This window comes from Ornithodoros turicata, chromosome 10 (genome assembly GCF_037126465.1).
Source record: "Ornithodoros turicata isolate Travis chromosome 10, ASM3712646v1, whole genome shotgun sequence".
NCBI lineage: Eukaryota > Metazoa > Arthropoda > Arachnida > Ixodida > Argasidae > Ornithodoros > Ornithodoros turicata.
In genome coordinates, this window is record NC_088210.1 from 22215879 (window position 1) to 22235629 (window position 19751).

Consider the following 19751-nt stretch of genomic DNA (forward strand, 5'->3'; position numbering starts at 1 on the left):
GGCCTAGCGGTCTAACCGGAAGTGCCGCCATGTTAAGTCTCGTTCGAAATCTCGCCAAGTCCGCTATCGCTATTCAGTCTGCTACCGCCTAGTGCGCATCGATGCAGTCTAGTTACACGCCTGACCATCTGACAGCCGGGATGGAGGCGCGCGTTGATGGTACCAGCGTGCCCGCTGTTTCTGCTGGCTTTAAATGTAAAGTTGCACATAGTGGTATGTTTTTTAAAATGCGTAGAGAGTTTCAACAAGTTTAGTTGTGAAGGTGGCAGTTTATGCACGATGTCCTACAAACTTAGCGCATTAGAGTCCTGCTGCGCTTGCGCCGTACGCATTTCTTGCGTGAGCAACGAGATGGCGCCACAGGCGCCTCGGCTAGGCAAGCCTGTTCCAATAGTGACAAGCAAAGGGGTCTACTCAGCTGCCTAGTCAGGCGGCTTCGCAGGCGCGAGGTATTGGAACGCAGCCTATGTTGTTCCAGCCTCAGAACATTGGTTCTTTCATGGACGTCATAGTGTTCGACAGCGCCACCAATTTGGTGGAGTTGAACTACGCTCGAAGCTATTGGCGAACAAGGTCGCGCCCGAAAGCCACGGTCTTGAGGGGATTACGGAGTAATCCCTGGACCCCGGAGTAATACCGGGTAGTAGTGGGTCCCTGAAAGGGACGCGACCTTCGTTCCTACTTTTCTTTCAATAGGAGGCAGCGAACAAGTGGCCATTCGTAGAACCCAGCCCTCCCCTTCCGATTTGTTTCGGTTGCAGTCTGTCTACCAACGTCAGCGTCATGATGACGTTTCTCGGGTAGAGGTCTGTTTATGGTGAGGCCTCGAGTAGCAGCATTTGGCAACAGCTGGTCGCACAGGCGTGACCTACGTTTCCATTTTTTTTCTTCTTCATCTATCTATCTATTTATCAACATTTTCTACGGTATCGAAGACGGTGAACCATAAGCAGAGTGAACAGTCACACTGTATTGATCGATCACGCTTTACTCAACTTAGCTATGTACACATATTGCATCTGTTGGCACAAAACAACCGGCAGTAGTCCATTAATTGCCCTTGACGAACAAATCGAGCTGGTGAAGATTCTTACTTGCACCACATCAGAAATTATGCTTTGTATTTGAGCTAGCGGGTTAGACACGAAAATTCTAAAAAAATACTATGTACAACTAGAGTTGAGCCCTGTGGTAACTCAGTGTTATTATATTGGCGCAGAGCGTTCCCCGTAGCTAGAAATGACAGGACAGACCAAGCATGGGCATAATTACTATGAAGGTGACCAAGTAACCGTCAGTATATGCTAACCGTCTCATCCTTGCACTGTGTCTACTATGTACCTTAGAAACCATACACAGTGCGTGATTCGCTCTGTAATTGAATGTTTTCTCTTTGTCCTTGTTCTCTTCTTCTTTTTGTCTTGTCCGAGCGGAAACACCCTGCACGTTAGTTATATCAGCTTTGCAGTCCCCCACCATGTTCCTACAAGGATTTGTCACTAGATCTGCAGACTGCCTGATAGTAATTGCTACAGAGCGCACTCATCGAATTGAGCCAATATTCCTTCCGGAAGCGCACAGTTCCTCTGCAGCAGTACGGCGCACTTATCGGTTATTCCAGTTCCGCACCTCAACGACTGTCGGCCCTGGAACTCTGTATTCCTTCTTCGTGGTCCTGGACGTCGCGGTGCGGTACTCCTGGGTCGTGTCATATCGATCTCGAGACAGGTTGCTCATCGAACTCGATTGCTGTCTCTTTATCTCCGTGGGACTTAACAAAGGAGTGAAAGTCGGAGGGTTCACTACTGGTGATGCCGTCCTTATCGGCCGGCTTAGCTTCTCGTACTGGAACGGCGGAGGAGGCGGAGGCACGGGCGGCGAAGACAAGCGACCGTTGGTCACTTTAATTAGCCTGGGTGGTGGACTCGTAGGCGGTGTAGCGTGCACGTTACGTTGTCTATCCTGGTAGCTGGTCTTCTTTACCGACTGCGTGTGACTGTTGGTGTAAGATCGGCCGGTTAAGTCTTCGACGGAGTAATACCGGTCCGAACTGAAGCCTCGAGGCGGCTGCACTGAGCGATCTTTTTCAATCGTGAAGTAGTTTGGACGATGCTTGTTGTGAAAGCTCACGTCCGTCTTGTCACCGAAGTAGAATGTCTTGGATGGGCGCGACATCGTAGACGACGCGTTAGACTCTGGGCTCCTGGTGTCGTGTCTCTGACGTTCCTCGTGGTTTTGGTGATGTGTGTGGTGACGGTGGTGGTGATGAGTGTGAGTGTGGCGGGGCAAGCTCTGCGTTTCTTTGACCGTGCGGACTGTCTGGCGGGATGTTGGGGTAATTGTTGGTTCCTCAAGATCAGCCTGAACGCCGCGGCTGGTCCTTGACGTGTACTCCGTGAATGTTCTGACGCGGCCGTTCGGACCTCTGGGGAGGGTGAAGTTTGTCCAGTGAGGCGTGGGCTGGCTGCTAGTCCTGTCAGGTACACGGGTAGACTGTGACCGGTGGACAGGTCGCTTAGGGGTGCTCGTAGCCGTCTGATGGAAGGAGTCGTGCCTCCGAATCCTGCTGTCATCCAACGTTTGGCTGGTATGGTGCTGTCTGCGGTCCTCTCTGGTAAAGATGCTGTTGCCTACTATGGTGGACCTTTCTGCTGGCCTGTAGCTGCTCTCCAGGTCCTTGTACGCTCCACCTTCTCTCCTGTACGTGACAGACGAGGCGTCGTCCAAGTCTCGCGTTAGATCGTGGTATATCGAGGGACTCGACTTCCAGACGTTTTTCACGTTGGTCTTCTCTACGTTCCTTTCGTGTTCACCAAGATGATACGACGTCTTTTGAACCCTACTACTCTGCAGCGTTGAGGGCTGGTACGGACTGACGGATTCACGCACTACTGGCTCCTGATTGGGGGACTTGAAGTAAGGCATAGTGTAAATAACCTCTGGAGAGTCCCTTCTGGACGGTGGCGTTGGAGTTCTTTTATCGGTCATTCGTATGTTTATGATATTGCCACCAGAGTGCGGTCTAACCGGGTCGTCGTCTGATTGGTCCGAACCAAAGTGGTCTTCGAGCCAGCGATTTGTTACTGAGTTTCTGATCTCTTCTTCTTCTTGGAGACTGAGAGCCCTGCGAGTTACGGGGTCTCGACGCTCTGCTGGTTCTCCTGTCGTAAGGAATCGCATTTCCTTCTCCTTGCGTTGTCTGTCAGAAAGCTTATCGTGTTCGTCTCCGTCATGAAGGTACTCGTAGTTTCGTCTTGTTTCGGTTTCGATGGCTGGTAAGCCCTTACCTTCAGCTTCGTCTTCTGGAACCTGCGATACCCCAATATATTACTTTGTAGCATTGGTAATTTATTTTGACATATCAGTCGACAAATTGTATCACGTTTTCACCGACCTAGAGTTCCGCTTGAAGGGGCACTAGGGTGCATTACTTTGAGACTAACGCAAAAGGAACACGATTCGTCCGTCGCTCCGTTTGAGCTTTACAATGTATTCACACGAGCGACATCCCCACGGAATATTCTAGTGGAAGAAAACGCAAAAACTACTCGCGGGACGCAAGTTCCGCAGCATCTTCGGTTAAGCATTCCCACTGCACCGGAATATCGGGAGTGAGGCACATAGCAGACACGACATCACAAAACAGAATTCCGCACATAGCAGACGACACCATCGGCCCTGTCGTCTGCTACACTCTTAAAAATGAGTTTCACCACATAGCACGCTCCTAGCCAACCATCATCCCGAATGACAACGCGCACACCTCCGCCTCCCGTTTTCAACAAATCAGGAGCGAGAACGTTGTCATTTGGGATGATGGTTGGCTAGGAGCGTGCTTTGTGGTGAAACTCATTTTTAAGAGTGTATTGCAGACGACAGGGCCGATGGTGGGCCGACAGACTCAGTTGTGACGTTGCCCACATCTGTGAGGTCGACAACGGCGGGCCCTTTCACCATCACCACCACCACGACCATCATTTCTAAGATAGTATAGAATATCTTGTTGATGAGCCGCAGGATATTCCCCGTGCTTAGAGGAGCACGAAAAGAAATGACGTTGAACACTCGCGCTCACGTAGCAGCAGAAAGCTATAACGTTTTGCGCCTCTTCTGCTGGAGCATTCTGGGGAATGTCGCTCGTTCGCATACACGGTTAGGCGCGAAAGAAATCCGCAGTCCGCACATTACCTCTTCTCTCCTCCTCAAGAAGCTCCACAATGCCCATGCCACTTCCCATTGGTCTCTTCAAGCGACCTCCCGCGATGATTGGGCAAATCGTTTGGGGAGACCGACGTGAGGGCGCTCCGCATTGTCGCGCTTCTTGAGAAGGCGAGGGGAGGTGCAACCTGGCGGTTTCGTTCACGCATAAATAACGAACGACGCAACACATGAATCCGGTTCCTGTTGTATTGCTCTTAAGGTAACGCCATCTTTCTGTCCGCGAGAAGATATGACCTATAACTTAATGGCTTGTCTGTACTTTTGAGCCTTTGGTGGTGAAAGAACTCGCCGTTGTCGGCCTCACAGAGGTCTCACAACGTCACGACTGACGCCCTTGGGAATGTGCGTCCCGGGCCGACTTCTAGGGGAACTGTGCCGACATATACGTCTGAAAGCGTCCGGGGAAAACCCAGGAAAAACCCCAGGCCGCACAGCCGGCACCTCGAGTACAGCGGGTACCTCCCAGTCTATGGCCAGCACGCTAACCACTGAGCCACGGTGAGGTGGTGAGGAGGTAGCCTGATGACTTATACGCAATGAATCCTACAGGTTTTCGACCGTATCGAATATCGGCATCAGCTCGGATGCCTCCTTCCGGCGCATCTTTTGTGACAGGAACCCTTCACTTCAACTCCATCATACCTCGTCGTCGTCGACTTCTTCGTGGTGGTGCGTCCTGGTTGTCTGGGTGGTAACCTCTCCGCCCTTCTGCTCCGAGAACTCTTTCACTTCGTCCGTGTCGCTAACCTTCTTGCAACGGCTGCTGTAGTGCGTCACCTTTCCTGGATACTGTCCTGGTGAAATTCCTACTAGAGGCGATTCGCCAGGAACCATGAGCGCCATCCGATGGATCTCCTCCTGCGAGTATCAGAACTTATCATCAGTGTCTTATCTCGACGACCTTCTCTATACATCTCATAGTTCTATGGTGCAACGGTATAGGAAGATAAATACATTTATTGAATAACACAAAGTGTACTAGAGTTGTCTTTACATTTTTTTTTTGTTTTTTTGTGACATCATGTTGGCACGTGCCTTTCTCCTGGCTGCCTGCCACCGAGATCTCGCCCGCGAGACCGCGAGTGTAATAAAGCGGTTAATCTCTGCTTCCTACATTGAAAGTAAAGATAAACAACCGCCGCCCTCTCGTGGTACATACCGGTTTCGAAAGATCCCTGATCCTCTCGTCGTGCATTTTCATGTTCTCTTCTTTGGACTCCTTCATAACGTGGTGGGTCTCTGTCTTCTCGCATACTACTTTCTCGGAACCAGGGATTGGTACATAACCATCTGGAGCACGGTCGTCTCCTGTCTTCTTGTGCTGCAAACACAAGGAACCACTGTAAGATTCCCACACTTGACGAGCTGAAGGGTCTAAAGGATGGCAGGCTGACGAAAAGACAGCGAGGTGGTAGGATGGAACCCACACATCCCCGGTTGCGTAATGTCCATTACACTACGGCTTCAATGTTGTGTTCGTCCTAACTGTTGATTCAGCCAGTATACCTTAACGTTCGCTGAAGTTTATCTTTGTCAACGTCCTCTGGCAAGTAAGCACCGAAGATGACAGTAAAGTATAATAGCTAATTGAAAGCTGCCAAAGTACCACAAGGTCTTGATACCCTCATTTGCCTCACCCGATTTTGGTTCGAGGCTGCGCGCGTATTGTCTTTACAACATACCTGTGTGTCTTCTGATTCTTCAACCTTGTTGTCCTCCGTTGTCCTGGTCGTAATCTGCGGACCAGAGTCGGCGATCACCTTGCCGTCTTCCAGGACAACCTGCCGTTGCACCCGTGTTTCCGTCTGCACCGACAACACTTTGTATATCATCACAGTGCCTTTCTGACGCGCTTTTTATAACTCGAACGTCGCCGTACCGTGATTATGTCCCGACAAGGCTGAAAGACCTGTTCGGTGATGGCACAGGGGCGTTCGAGTTAGGTCTCGTTTACACGTCCGTTTTTGTCGTCCGCTTGCTTCGAAAATAGAAGCAATCACAATAGAAGCAATATATCCCTAGATTGCAATGTTCTCTATTTAGTCCCTCGACCCTGAAGTTTAGTTCCTAGCACTGCCAAAAGTCGCTAAACTCCGCACAAGACTTCCGTGCAGTTAGTCCTGAAAGGGACTAATGGTTGCATCTAGTCCTTATAAGGACTAAAATTACTCCCCCCAATTAGAGTGTGGGCTTTGGGGGAAACTCCCGTACGTGACAACACAGCTGACTCAACAGTAACTCAAGTTTACGACGACCCACCTGTCGTGTCTTGTGATTGACGACCTTCTTTGACGTCGTCCATTCCTCTGTAAAGACAATCATTCCGAATTTCATTACTCATTGTTATTCATAGTACCCCTTACAGCTAGGGAAAGGGGGCAGTCGCCAAACGTTCCTATGCGTATACGCGAAGGTGAGAGCCAATTAAACACGTGCGCGACCTTCATGGTTTGTTGGCTGTGCCGAGCGTTCGTCGGTTGGTGCACCGCCTTTTACAGTTACACACACACAATGACACAAACCTTGTGTCATCACACGACGTCCGCAATTTAAATGGGGGGAAAAAGTAGTCGTTTCACGGGGCTACTAAATGCGGTATGACTCGCTTACATACGATGGTTTCCTATGAAGACTAAGGGACTCTTCATACAAGTTCAAAGAAAGTACTGGGTCCTGCCTGCTGCTTCTTCGCGTATAGCGAAGCATTGTAGATTAAATGGAAATGATGGAGCTTATACTTCATTCGGTAATTGTGAACGGCATGCTTTTACTCAGACGATTGCCTGTGGTCGAACGCCGGTTAAGAGGTCCCGCTGTGGACACGAGTGCAGAGCATATCTGCAATGTATAAGAAGTTGAAATTGATACCCAAACTTATTACCATAAGCCAATCCTGAAGATATATTCCCGTAAAAAAAACTTAAAGGGGCATGCTCTTGTGCAGGTAGCACGCACTATTCGTGGGCAGGACTGACGCAGAGGGGTTCAAGCCTCCAGTGATTACTGTACCCCACGAGCTCTTTTCTGTAATGTTGGCTGTGCCTGGGGCTCGCACGCATAACCAACCGCGCATTTGGCAAAAAAAAGGATGACCCAAACTTACCGTGCTTCGTATTGGAAATGACGTCAGCATCCTGCAAAGGAAGTCCACAGTGGCAAATGAATAACGGCACAGTGCACCCCTACACTTCTGTGCTACGAGGTCCCCCAGATGTATACCGTAACTTTCACAGATCCGTGTCGACTATCTCGTTTGAAACGATAGAGGAATCTGATTTGTGATAAGATACTAATTTAGGAGCAGAGGAGACGTTCGCTATTCGAGGACACAGAAGACAGAGCAGGTGCCCCTTGCGCGAAACTGACAGAACGTACATTTTCTGCGACGGGTCCGGGTGTCACTCGACGTGTAATGATTCCATTGTGTTCTGGGGTGCTTCGGTCTGAAGGCATCTTGGGAGATCACTGAAACGAGATAATTCGAACGTAAGACGCGGCATCCAGGACAGCAAAACCCGCCATTATCAAGGCATACGCCCACAAGTGTACACCTTGTGGTTTCACACTACAAGGTCACGCTAGTGAAACTATTAATGTGTCACGCGATCGAAACTTTAATATGTTTCCGTCGCTGTTTTTAAAGTCGCTGCGCCAGGTTCCTCTAGAAGTCTATGCATTCCACGCCCATGTTTGCGAGCCTGGTGAACTGGCGGGTGGAATATTGTAGTCCCTGTGTGACTTCCGTTCGCCACCCTTTAGAAACTGTGTCAGAGGAAGTCTTCGTAGCCGCACCACGAACGCAGTTACCCAACGAAATGACATTGTATGGAGGCGTGTCGCGACCGTAATTTACTACCTTGCAGAGAGGAAGGCAATATCGGGACGTCTGCGTCGAACATAGAAAGGTTCATAAATGGAAAATTATAGATAATAAGATTAATAATCGAGTAATAATACAGATAAGTTTTGTGCAATAAGTGAAAACCTCATGTTACATAACCCTTCCTTCAACAGTATGCTTGAGGAATGGCACTTGCGGGGTCCACCTCTCTGTCACCAAAAAATACATGGTGACTAATAAGTGGTTGTTACAGGGCAGATGCCATACCACTTCTTTTCCTTTTTTTTTAATCCGTGCTAGCGCCGCGAAGCAACTATGGCTACGAGAGACGTACAGACCTGGACAGGTGGTGGGAGTACAGCAAGGAGTAGTGGAAGGGGGTTAGTATGCGTCCTGGGCCGACTTCAGGCGCAACTGTGCCGGCAGCTGTCTGGAAAGTTTGGCGGAAAATCCACCATAGCACTACACATCATTCTTGCAACGTGAACCCGACGTTCCCAGAAGCAGCCTGGACAGTCAGTTGGTCTAAAGGATTAAGGAAATGTTTTCACGAACTTGTCAGCACAGAAGGGAGCCTTCTCGTGCAAGGCCAGCTGCCTCCATCATAGAAATCCCTTCTGATCACTATGGCCCCCGCGAAGGTCTCTATACTAAATCGCAATCGACAGCAGCTGTCCTTTTGCATGCACAGCCATTATGAATGCATGATAAGCGATGAAACCCTTCGCACTATATCTTCCGATATAACGACGTATTCCTGTTGTGAACGTTCTAATTTTTGGCAGTACACAAAAATAATGGTTTCCCAAGCACATATCACAAGAGCCACAAGATATTCCGTAGCAGACGACACCATAGACCCTGTCGTCTGCTACGGCTCTGCGCAGTGCGCTACTTTTGATGTTCTGGAGCCTTGCAAATGCTCAACACAATACGCAACGGAACTTTTTTTTAAATACATTTTCTTCCACTAGAATATCCCTTGGGGATGTCGCTCGTGTAAATGCTCGGGTAGAGTGACCATGAATCCACCTCTGAAAGCGCTTCTCCGGAGTGCGAGAGCTATCCGAGGCTGCGCAGTATGAGAAGACAGACTATGAAGGCGCCACATAAGACAGCTAGGAATGATAATGTCAAGTGCAGAGACGATAATGAAAAATACAATAAATAGTAATATAAAATAGAATAAAAAATAATAATAAATACAAAAACATGTCGGTAACGTAGGGCTTGCTGGCAGCTGACCTTTGTCATCATGCGGAAGTACGTATATCTATGTGAAACAAAAGTCTACACGCAATGGCGTTTAAAACTACACCACAACTGCACTGCGGGTATCTGCTAAACTTATTAATAACACATAAAGTTATTAATAACACGGTTGCCAGAACTTTACAGATGTTGATGCTTTCCCCTGCGACATACATCTAGTATCGATAACAACAACAAAATCATGAATTGTGTATGTCATGGGTTGTTTCCCCACTTATGCTGCGGTAACCTACTCTCTGCGTAGCCCGCTCCTAGCCAACCGTCAACCCGAATGACATCGTCCTCGCCCCTGATTTGTTGAAACCGGGAGGCGTACGCCTTTTTCGTTCCACGTATACAGTACATAATTGGTAAAAAAAAAAAAGGCGCATGCCTTCCATTTTCAAGTTTTCACATTTCTATTTTCACTTAGTGGCGAGAACGATATCATTCGGGGTATGGTGGTTTGTTAGCAGCGTGCTATGTGGTGAAGTTCATTTTAAAGTGTGTACCCCATTTCATTAGGGTCTGATAATTTGATGTGCGTGACTTGATAACATAACACGCTTGATGACATGATTAGCATGACACATACACGAAGGAAGCACACTCTTACAAATGAACTTCACCGCATATAGCACGCCCCTGGCCAACCACCATCTCGAATGATATTGTTATCTGCCATGATTTGTTGAAAACGGGAGGAGTACGCCTTTTTTGTGACAAATATGAACAGCATGGGTGTCACGTTTTCAACGTTTTCACGTGTCACCCGTTTTCAACAAATCATGGTAGATAACGATATCATTCAAGATGATGGTTGGCTTAGGAGCGTGTTATTCGGTGTTCATTTTTAAGACTGTGGCTTGGACCTGACTACCGTGTATTCAGACAAGCGACATCCTCACGGAAGATTCTAGTGGAAGAAGAAGAAGAAGAAGAAAAACTAGCCACGGAGCCGAACTTCCGCCCAACATTATGTTGACCATTCTACAGTGCCTTGCACTGGTTACAGTTACATGGTTACAGTGCCCTCTTCTATAGGGCACTGTAACCATTCCCAAAATCCCAAAATGCCGGAATACCGGGAGCGGCGTACACTGCGTACTTAGCAGACGACACTTAGCGGATGACACTGCCAGCGTCTTTTCTTGTCGTCTGCTACGGGATATCTTGTGGCTGTGTGAATACACGCTTACTGAGGTGTTCTCGAACAGCGCTTATACTCGTGCGTAGGATGACGTAGTGCCCTTGTGTTCGTTTCCCGTGGATGTATGCAGACACTGGGCAGAAGGTACAGCTTGCTACGGAGGGCTTACTATTCCCCCGCCTTGCAATTATCTCGGTCGACAAAGGCGGCCTGCATAATAGCATTGCGACACTCTTCGTCCATACCAGCAGTCATCCAACGCGAAGGCCACTCTCCGCCCTTGCTCACGACTGGGCTCATCCGTATAGTATGATCTAGGGTTGGACACTTTTCTCTTCGCTAACTCTGTTCGATACAGTGTCCGTCAGCAGACCATCCAGTACTGGTGCTGCTTTAACGAGGGCTGCAGGTGAAGACGAACAGCGACGTGCTCAACGTGTGAAGTGACAGAGAATTCACGTCACATTCATGACGGCGTGTGATAGTTTTCACACGGGACAGCAGGAGCTACGCAAGGAACCCTGGACAGAATAGACCGCAGGTCATTTGATGTGGTTAATATGTTTGCAGACTGGCCTGTCGTCCGTCGACAAACTGCGCAAAGTCAACTAACGTCATCTCAGGGGACTTAATTTCAGATTTTTTCGCCATCGTCATCAATGGCATTATGAGCAAACGAATAAAGAAAATGAGATCCGCGCGTGTGCACGATGCGATGGAGGTGCGTATTAACCCCAAGGCTAAAGTATCAATGTTCTCTTTTCACACAAACTCCGAAGGACCGACGCACAGCATCCATCAAACGTTGCATTACCGGACAGAGAACTGAATATGGCGTCCTGAACCGCACCCAGAACGAGCTGCAGGAAGTCCAGGAGCAATGAAGCAGGGGCGTAATGTTCCAGATCTCGCCGTGGGTTTCCGTCTGGCAGAGCAAATGACGATGCACGCTCTGCCGAGGGACATTGAACGAGTCACGACCGAGCACTTGCGCTGCGAGAGCTTCGAGAAAGCGTGGGCGGCTCGCACAGCAGACAAACTATATGTACGTGAGCCATACTGAGAAGGCAACGACCACTCTGCGTCTGGAAAAGGACTGTTCACCTGCCCGATGCAGAAGAAATGACCAGAACGCGCTCAATGCCACTAAGGACACTGCTCGTTACAATAGTATACCGGAACAATGGCAGTTTGGAGCTATAACGCGTAGCGCAGCATACCGCGGGGTCAACACACAAACCATAAGCCAATAGCCAAAAAGACATACGCCATGGGGGTCTCACTAATGGCCGAAAAAACTACACAGGTATACGATATACAAACCATTGAGGATCTTGTGGTAATCTGAAAGTTGAACGCGTGAAGAATGTGGGGTAACGGAAGTTGTATTCTGATGTATTTCTCGTCACGTTTCTCGCATTATAGACACTGGGCGTCAAAAGACAACGTATCGCGATACTCGTCGTTTTCTTCCAACAGTTGCGGGCAACACAGGTTGGTTCCGTTTTCCGGAGGCGGAGAAGCAAATAAAATTACTCCTATGGGCATATTTTAACTAATGTGCCTCAGTTCCATGAAGTTTATCACGGCAATACATGCTGCAGACTGCAGACATATGTACAACTCGCAGAATATGAAAGCGCATACAACGATATGAGAGACCACAGAATGCATTGAGAACATTCAAGGTCAGACTGAAGAATACGAGGACGGTTGCAGAAAGCTGGAAAGAATAGGATTTCCGCAATTAAAACTTTCTCTGTTTTGCCGCAAACATTGGAAAACCTGACAGACAGTAGCGAATACAGTGAACCCTCGTTATTACACTGTTAAAACAGAACTTCACCACATAGCACGCTCCTAGCCAACCATCATTTCGAATGATATCGTTCTGTGTCCTGATTTGTTCAAAACAGGGGGGAGGCGCCTATCTGGGACAAGGTAATCTGTCCCAGATAGGCGCCTCCCCCCTGTTTTGAACAAATCATGACACAGAATGATATCATTCGGTATGATGGTTGGTTAGGAGCGTGCTATGTGGTGAAGTTCTGTTTTAACAGTGTACGACCATGGTCGTTCCCGAAAATTTTGGTCATAATGCGGAATTGTCATATTAACGAGGGGATTTGCAGATGTTTCACTGCATTGTTCCCCAGGAGTATGGTCCTAAAGCGCGTATGTCAGATTATCGGGGGTCATATTAACGAGCGTTCACTGTATGCCACGTACTAGAAACCGAGCCCCAAGTGGTCTGGAGCCGCTAACAGATGCTGAGGATGGCCATCGGTTTGTGCCTACTAGCTGACGGTTAAAATTGTTAACCCACAGATGTCCCAGAAACCATGCACAGTATAACGTAACGCTCTCGGTGGCGTAGAAGCATATATATAGCAAGGAACAGCATCAATGAAACGTACAACAAAAGTCGACGTGTGGGCCCGCATGCCAGAACTCGCATGCCCATTTTAGGGAGAGCGTCCTGCAGGGCAGTTCTCAATGGCTGGCCTGAAAGAGACAGGTGTACTGGTTTGCGTCACGGTGGTGTAGGATGTTGTGGAAGTACGAATAAGGGTTGGCAAAGGTTGCTCCAAAATCGTAGCACCAACCCACGAACGCCGTAGGCGAAAAGTACGTGGGGGGGTGCACCGTGCTGGTTTCCTGTCTCGATCTTCTGTGGTGATTGGAAACACTCCGTGGTTTGATGGACAAACAAAGCGAAAAAGACTGCAAGTCGCTATTGCTTCCGGTGAATGAACCCGACAAGGGAGACATGTCGCAGCGCATTTTTGCCGTGCCTGCGCTTCTGGTTCTGGACCGTCGTTTCCGAGCTTATGCGTATTAATGCGACCGCGTTGAATATGGAACAAGCGCTGTGTACATACGAAATGAAGCATACCTCTTATGCTTCGTTTCACGCGCTGCTTTCTTTATTTTGTTCTCGTCTGCCATCTATCAAGGACGTCAACCACGGGTACCAGGATATGACTTGCCTATTGCGTCAAGCGCGGAGGCAGATTGGGCGTTGCTCAAATACTCCAGAAAGTGGCGACTTCTTTTTCTTTCAAGAGCATATGTCTTCTGTCAGGCTTATTGATGAAGAATCGCCTTGCAAGATGTGATATACATCGGTCTTCTCTAGAGGTATGCATACCTTTTGGGTCAGTCGTCGTGCGACATAAAGAAAGTAAGAAGCCGGTACCGTAGGAACCGTATGAGGAACACGATGTCGGAGTTCGAAACAAAATTGTAGCGTTACGCTCGGTGTACATGATATACATATAGTCCTTATAATGACTTTAATCCAGTTTGGAACGCCCGTATCTTTCGCTGCCGAACTGAACACAAACCCGCGCGCACAAACACAAACTAGCGTACGACTGAAAAAGAGGAAGATAAAAAAGCGCAAAAAAAAATAAAAAAGAAGAAGGAACGAATCGAATCCGTTGTATAAGCTTGGGATGTCGAAGATAGGGTGATACCGTTCCGTTACATGAAAGAGAAAAACACGTTACGTCTTTGCAGACTGTTCTTTAGGTCAGAGTAGGCACGTAAAAATACCAAGACAAGACAACCGGTTAAGTCGGTTCTGTTGTCTTCGTACTTCTGCAGGCCCGCACTCAGGTGCCGACAAGTGTGGAGTTGCTCAATCGCCTCGCCGATATTTGGGCCGCTTTATTAATTCATTATTGGAAATGAAAAACATTATAATGGCAGTCAATGAAGACACGAAAAGGTGCACTTTCGACGAGGCTACACGAAGGTGTTACCAGAACAAACGTTCAAAGGTTCGTGAAATCTCATTGGAAAAGGCGTATCTACTAAGCTCTAAAAACTGAACTTCACCGCATAGCACGCTATGTGCCAACCATTGCCACAAATGATAGGTCTATCGCTTCTGATTCGAGGAGAGAGGGAGGCGTACGTCTTTTTATATCAACTATCATGTATCCAAATTGACACAAAAGAGGCGTACGCCCCCCTCTCTCCTCGAATCAGAAGATATAACCTATCGTTCGTGGCAATGATTGGCAGAGAGAGTGCTATGCGGTGAAGTTCAGTTGTTAGAGTGTACACTCTTAAAAATGAACTTCGCGCTCTCAGCCAATCATAATCTCGAATGATATAGTTATGTGCCTTGATTTGTTGAAAACGGGAGGCGTACGCCTTTTTGTGGCACTCATGCTGTTCATAACTGTCACACACAAAAAAAGGCGTACGCCTTCCGTTTCCAACAAATCAGGGCATATAACGATATCATTCGAGATGATGGTTGCTAGGAGAGATTGCGGTAAAGTTCATTTCTAAGAGTGTAGTATGTTGTAATAAAAGCAATGAGTAATAGAGTATCGCAGCTGGCGACGGGACGCCCCATTCATCATTTTCACAATAAAGTTGTTTTTGATGTTAAAAGTTAACTGCGAAAGTAAGACAATGCGACGTTTTAGACATAGTCTTTTTTATATATACTATAGTAGTCTATTGCTGCAGCGAAACTCGCCTTTCCCCGACACTGAAGTATTTTTAGCGATTCCGTTTTCTCGTTTTTTACAATGCTTCTACAGGAATATGGGCAAGGTACACGGTGTGGTAATAAGCGCACGCGACGCGGCAAACACACCTTGCGAGTCAAGAAAAAGTATATAAGCGTCATGTTTCCCATATAACGAAACCGAAAGGCTGCCTATATAAATCCCCGTACAGTCCGAGTGCCTTCGCGTTCCGAATTCTCGATCGTTTCATCCAAGTGCCTGTTGTGAGACGCAAGTACTGTCATTACTTCCTGTTACGTATAAATGCGAATCCGAAGTACTGCTTCCTACCGGCTCCGTACACGAGACGCAGAGTATATAACGCAGCGCAATACTTGGCCCACGGTCTACTTGCGAAGTGTTACGCATCACACAGTCACGGACTGCTGCGTCGCTTTCACTTTGACTCTGGACGACCTTCGTGCGTTTTTAGCACCATATCCGGCCCCCTACATTGTTGACACAGTGTATACAGATGTTATGCCTGCTTGACGCGTCTGAAGATGCGCCTAATGGCGTGCTTACACAGCAGTCGGAACCAGTGGCGTAGCCAGACCTCCAAGGTAGGGGGGGCTGGATACAAAAACTCGCCCCCCCTCCGCTGATCCTGTGTCGACAACACACACATACTTGTGCACACTGCAAACAGATGATTCAAAAAAGGAACGAAAATAGTTGATTTAGACGTTCACAATACGATTACATGTATAGGCTGTCATGACCAATTAGGTGGTGTCACGAGATTGGAAGTATTTTGAAAAGGTCATACTTTGAAAACCATTCAAGAGTGCTTCTTAGATAGACGCCACAAACTGCAAGAACTTTCGCGATCGTCACACTGGTCAGCCCCCACACCCCCCACACCCCCCTATATTATGTTCTCGGATTTGCACGATTTGTGTGGGTCGGTCCGTGGCAGGTAGGGGGGGCTCGAGCCCCCCCTAGCCCCCCCGTGGATACGCCACTGGTCGGAACAGAACGGTCAAACGGTGCAAGTGCAAAAGTATGGGGAAGTACTGGGATCGGATCCCGAGCGGGCTCCTGTCTGAGGCGCGTCGGCTCAACAGGCACCTCACCCTGAGACATCTATGGGAACTTGATCCATGAAACCTCCCCCGGTATAGTTTCTTGTTGGAAAATACAGGTGTGCTGGTCCATCAAAGAATGCCGTCGTGTATGGAAGTAGGCGAGAAAACGAGCCATTGAAAGCGAAAGGCCGGACGACGTGGGAGAAGTTGAAGAAACCAGCTTCGTGCCGATGCAACGCAGCGATAGAGGAGTCAGACCAGCTAGCACAGTTCTTTTATCGCCCACTCTTTCAAGGCGCTTGTCGTCTGCTGGCTAAAGAATGATACTTGGCGATCCCGTATACGTCCCGTATACGTCCCGATGCAGTCTTCTGTTTTCCTTTTTTTCTTTTCATATCAATGCCTTCTGGTTATGACAGACCCGACTGTCCAGGATAAGGATGCTCTACGGGCCCGTGCCCTTACGCATGAAACAGTTATTCTTGACGCAAACGTCGACGCTATTCTACGCAAAAGATGCGTCTTTCCTGACGGTTGATCGGATACCTCTGTTGGACAATGCACAAGTGAACCAGCGAACACAACTGTCCACAACATCAGCAGGAGGGTGCCATGAGGGCACGTAATAAAAGAATATGAAGGACCGTCATTTCTTGTGGAGGGTGCTAGCTGAGACTGTGTGAATTATTTCAGCTTAATTGAATATTTGTTGGAGAGTTACGGGATTAAGGTGGGGCTCTAAGTATAGGGATGTACACTCACAAAGGCGACCGCGATCTCTTCGCATGTCCGCGATATTTTGCAGCATCTGCGGCATCATGTCTTGTTATAAGCACGCTACGCTTTCATTCTGTAGTCCTGGTCATCAGAAACCTGTAAGCTTGTGATCTTTATCCATAACTACTTCTGGGCATGGACTTGAAGCGGAAGTCATCCTCACACAATGGTCTCCCTCGACATGTGAAGCGAGAGTGCGTGTCGAACGAACATATTACGGTTTCTCCTACGGGGAACGGTTCAAGAATACCTAATGGTGGGACCAGTTACACCGCGGTGCTATTTTCTCCTTTTACGACTGTTGTTTGACGGCAAGCGCCCCCAACTGCCGCGAAACGCACTCCGAGCGTCATCGTCTGGATGTGTTCCTGGACGTGTCTTTGACGACCCAGGATACTCCGAAGGAAAGCAGGAAGCAATGCCACCCGTTCAAACTTTACGGTGTTATCCAGAGGGTGCGGTAACAGATGCGGAACCGGTCAGCGCGACGACGGTCCATCGGCACATTCTTTTGTGTATCAATGACCTCAATCACATGGAAGACATGTGTACAGCAGGTGTGTCCGGGATGCCTCGAGAAAAGTGAAGATGGAGAAGGAAGCCGGCACGGTTGGTGATTATTGAACAAATGCATCTGGTTACGCGATGCATCAGCCAAACCAGACGTTTTTGTGACAATATACTTGAAGCGAATGGCATTGATTGCGGAAGGCAGAGATCCGTCAAGTTAGAAGAACTTGCAATGCCAGCCCTCAGATCGCGCAACTGGTAATCGGAAGAACTGGATGAGTAACCCTGAAATGGAGGAATTACCTACCCCTGCCGTCAATCAATATCATAAAAGTCTCGCAACGATGTTGTTCACCTTGCTTTCGCGCCATTTTCGAATTACTTCGTTTCGATATAACCGCGCGTCCTTCATACATCTCGTCGTCCTAGAGACAGGAGTGTTCCTTCCATACTTCCACGACTAGCCTCTGAGTTCATTCGAAAACAAGCACCAGATGATCCTTCACATGTAGACACCATATCCTTCGTGCATCCACGCCGTGAAATACCGGAGCAACACGAGACTTTTTCTCATCGACTCGAATACCAACGTTACTTGCACTACCTCTACATAACGGCCTTGCGCTCGCCCTCGCCTCCGTTTTCCAATCCAGAAATCGGCGCTTACCGTAGAACTGCCTCCCAGACGTTGATCCTGGCCAGTAAACCACTCGTACGTCCGTCGCGGTGAATCCACAAGGATGCATGGACTAGAAGGAACTCTCGAGGCAGAGGATCCAAGCGGTGCTCACTACAGAATAGCTGGTGTTTTTGTCCTGACGGGGGAAACAGGTGTGTGCGAGCGTGCACGCGTGGTGGTAGTACGCCTTCGTTTTTGCTGCGCCCCTTCTCGCGGGCGGGCGATGGAGAGTGAGGCGCAGAGGCGGCGGGCAAACCGGTTACGGCGCTCGGCGACGTACGTCGGCGACGCCAACCCCATAAAAGGAGGACGCAACAGAAAAATGTGCGCGGCTCATTGCGTGGGTATCACTACGCCTTGTGCGATTGTTATTATTGTCAAATGCGTTTCGAAGGTTGCGTTGCCAAATTTTGTTCGCGCTGGAATGTCCTCGCTCCGTTGCTGTGGGGCGAGAGATCGGAACGAAGTGCTCGTCGACAATGGAACGACAGTTTTATTTAATTACCGTAATCGCAATGCTACGAGGCGATTAGCAAGCCAGAAACTGAACGGTGCAAACAAGACTTCTTTCAGTATGACGCTGGCACCATGAGGAGATCCCGTAGTATCATTCACAGGTCTGCGGAGGCTATGCCGCGAGGTGTGCTTCGGAAACTGCGAGGAAAACACCTGGACAGTACCGAACATATACAGTGCAGTACAGAACATAAACATGGTGATTCAACGAAGAAATCCTGTACCAATTCTTACAGCCTCTCCTTGTTTCCAAGCGCCTTCGTTTAGAGCTTGTAGTCTTATAACGGCACTTCACCGCATAGCTCGCTGAAGGCAAACCGTTGCACAGAATCGGATACCTATAGAACTGTTGATTTGTGGAAAGCGCGAGACGTACGCCTTTTTGTGACAATTAATGTAACTGTATATGTGTCACAGCGATAAAGGTATCATTCTGTGCAATGGTTGACCTTCAACAAGCTCTAAACGAAGCCGCTTGGTTCGACGTAAGTGCAACCCACGTATAATAGACGACAAACACGACAATTCATACCCGAGTTAATACCAATATCTCACAGGACCTACAATACAACTTACACGATTCAGTCTGTATACATTGCAACCGAACTGTGGTGGTGATGGTGGTGGTGGTGGTTATGAAAGGCTCACCGTTGTCGGCCTTGCAGAGGTGGGCAACGTCACGACTGACGCCCTGGGAGAATGTGCGTCCTGGGTCGACTTCTAAGGGAACTGTACCGACATATGTCTGAAAGCGTCTGAGGAAAACCCGGGAAAAACCCCAGACAGCACAGCCGGCACCGGGAGCCGAACCAGGGTACGTCCCAGTCTCGACGTGACATGGCAAGCACGCAAAGCACTGAGCCACGCGAGCTAGTCAACCGAACCATTGCGCCGTTGCGACTGAACGAAATATCTCGTGCATAAACGAATAACGCATTTTTGTCATGGCATTTCTTGTTACCACTTCATCAGGACCAGGACCACACTGAACGAAACATTATGTAATGGGCAGAATAGCCAGAGGACACAGATGAACCGGATCTTGCTCGTTACCATGGCGAGTGATGTCCTTCGAGTCGCCACCAGGCGATATCATCGAACAATACTTGCATTACCCCATTTTGTGAAGCTGTGACGAGCTTCACTGTGTGGTCTGAAAGTCCTACATTGTGGCATTACGGACGACATATTAGTGATCTTTTATAGTTGATTGGACCTCGGACCAAACAATTTTGTCGTATAGTTAGGG

At 48.5% G+C, this 19751-nt stretch overlaps 1 protein-coding gene across 2 annotated transcripts; it reads right to left on the reverse strand.

Moving 5' to 3' along the window:
- Positions 1 to 968: 968 nt before the first annotated feature.
- LOC135371053 (uncharacterized) lies at positions 969 to 18242 on the reverse strand. 2 transcript variants are annotated; one of them, XM_064605028.1, is made up of 9 exons: positions 17975 to 18242; positions 8401 to 8587; positions 7597 to 7686; positions 7325 to 7355; positions 6481 to 6527; positions 5904 to 6026; positions 5381 to 5542; positions 4864 to 5079; positions 969 to 3309 (listed from the first exon to the last, which is right to left on the reverse strand). In XM_064605028.1, the coding sequence occupies exons 3-9, from the start codon at positions 7672 to 7674 to the stop codon at positions 1606 to 1608; spliced, it is 2361 nt and encodes a 786-aa protein (XP_064461098.1). In that variant the 5' UTR covers positions 7675 to 7686; positions 8401 to 8587; positions 17975 to 18242; the 3' UTR covers positions 969 to 1605. The 2 variants fall into 2 exon arrangements, with proteins under 2 accessions (XP_064461098.1, XP_064461097.1); XM_064605027.1 differs by lacking the exon at positions 8401 to 8587 and having other exon boundaries at positions 17975 to 18241.
- Positions 18243 to 19751: the final 1509 nt, after the last annotated feature.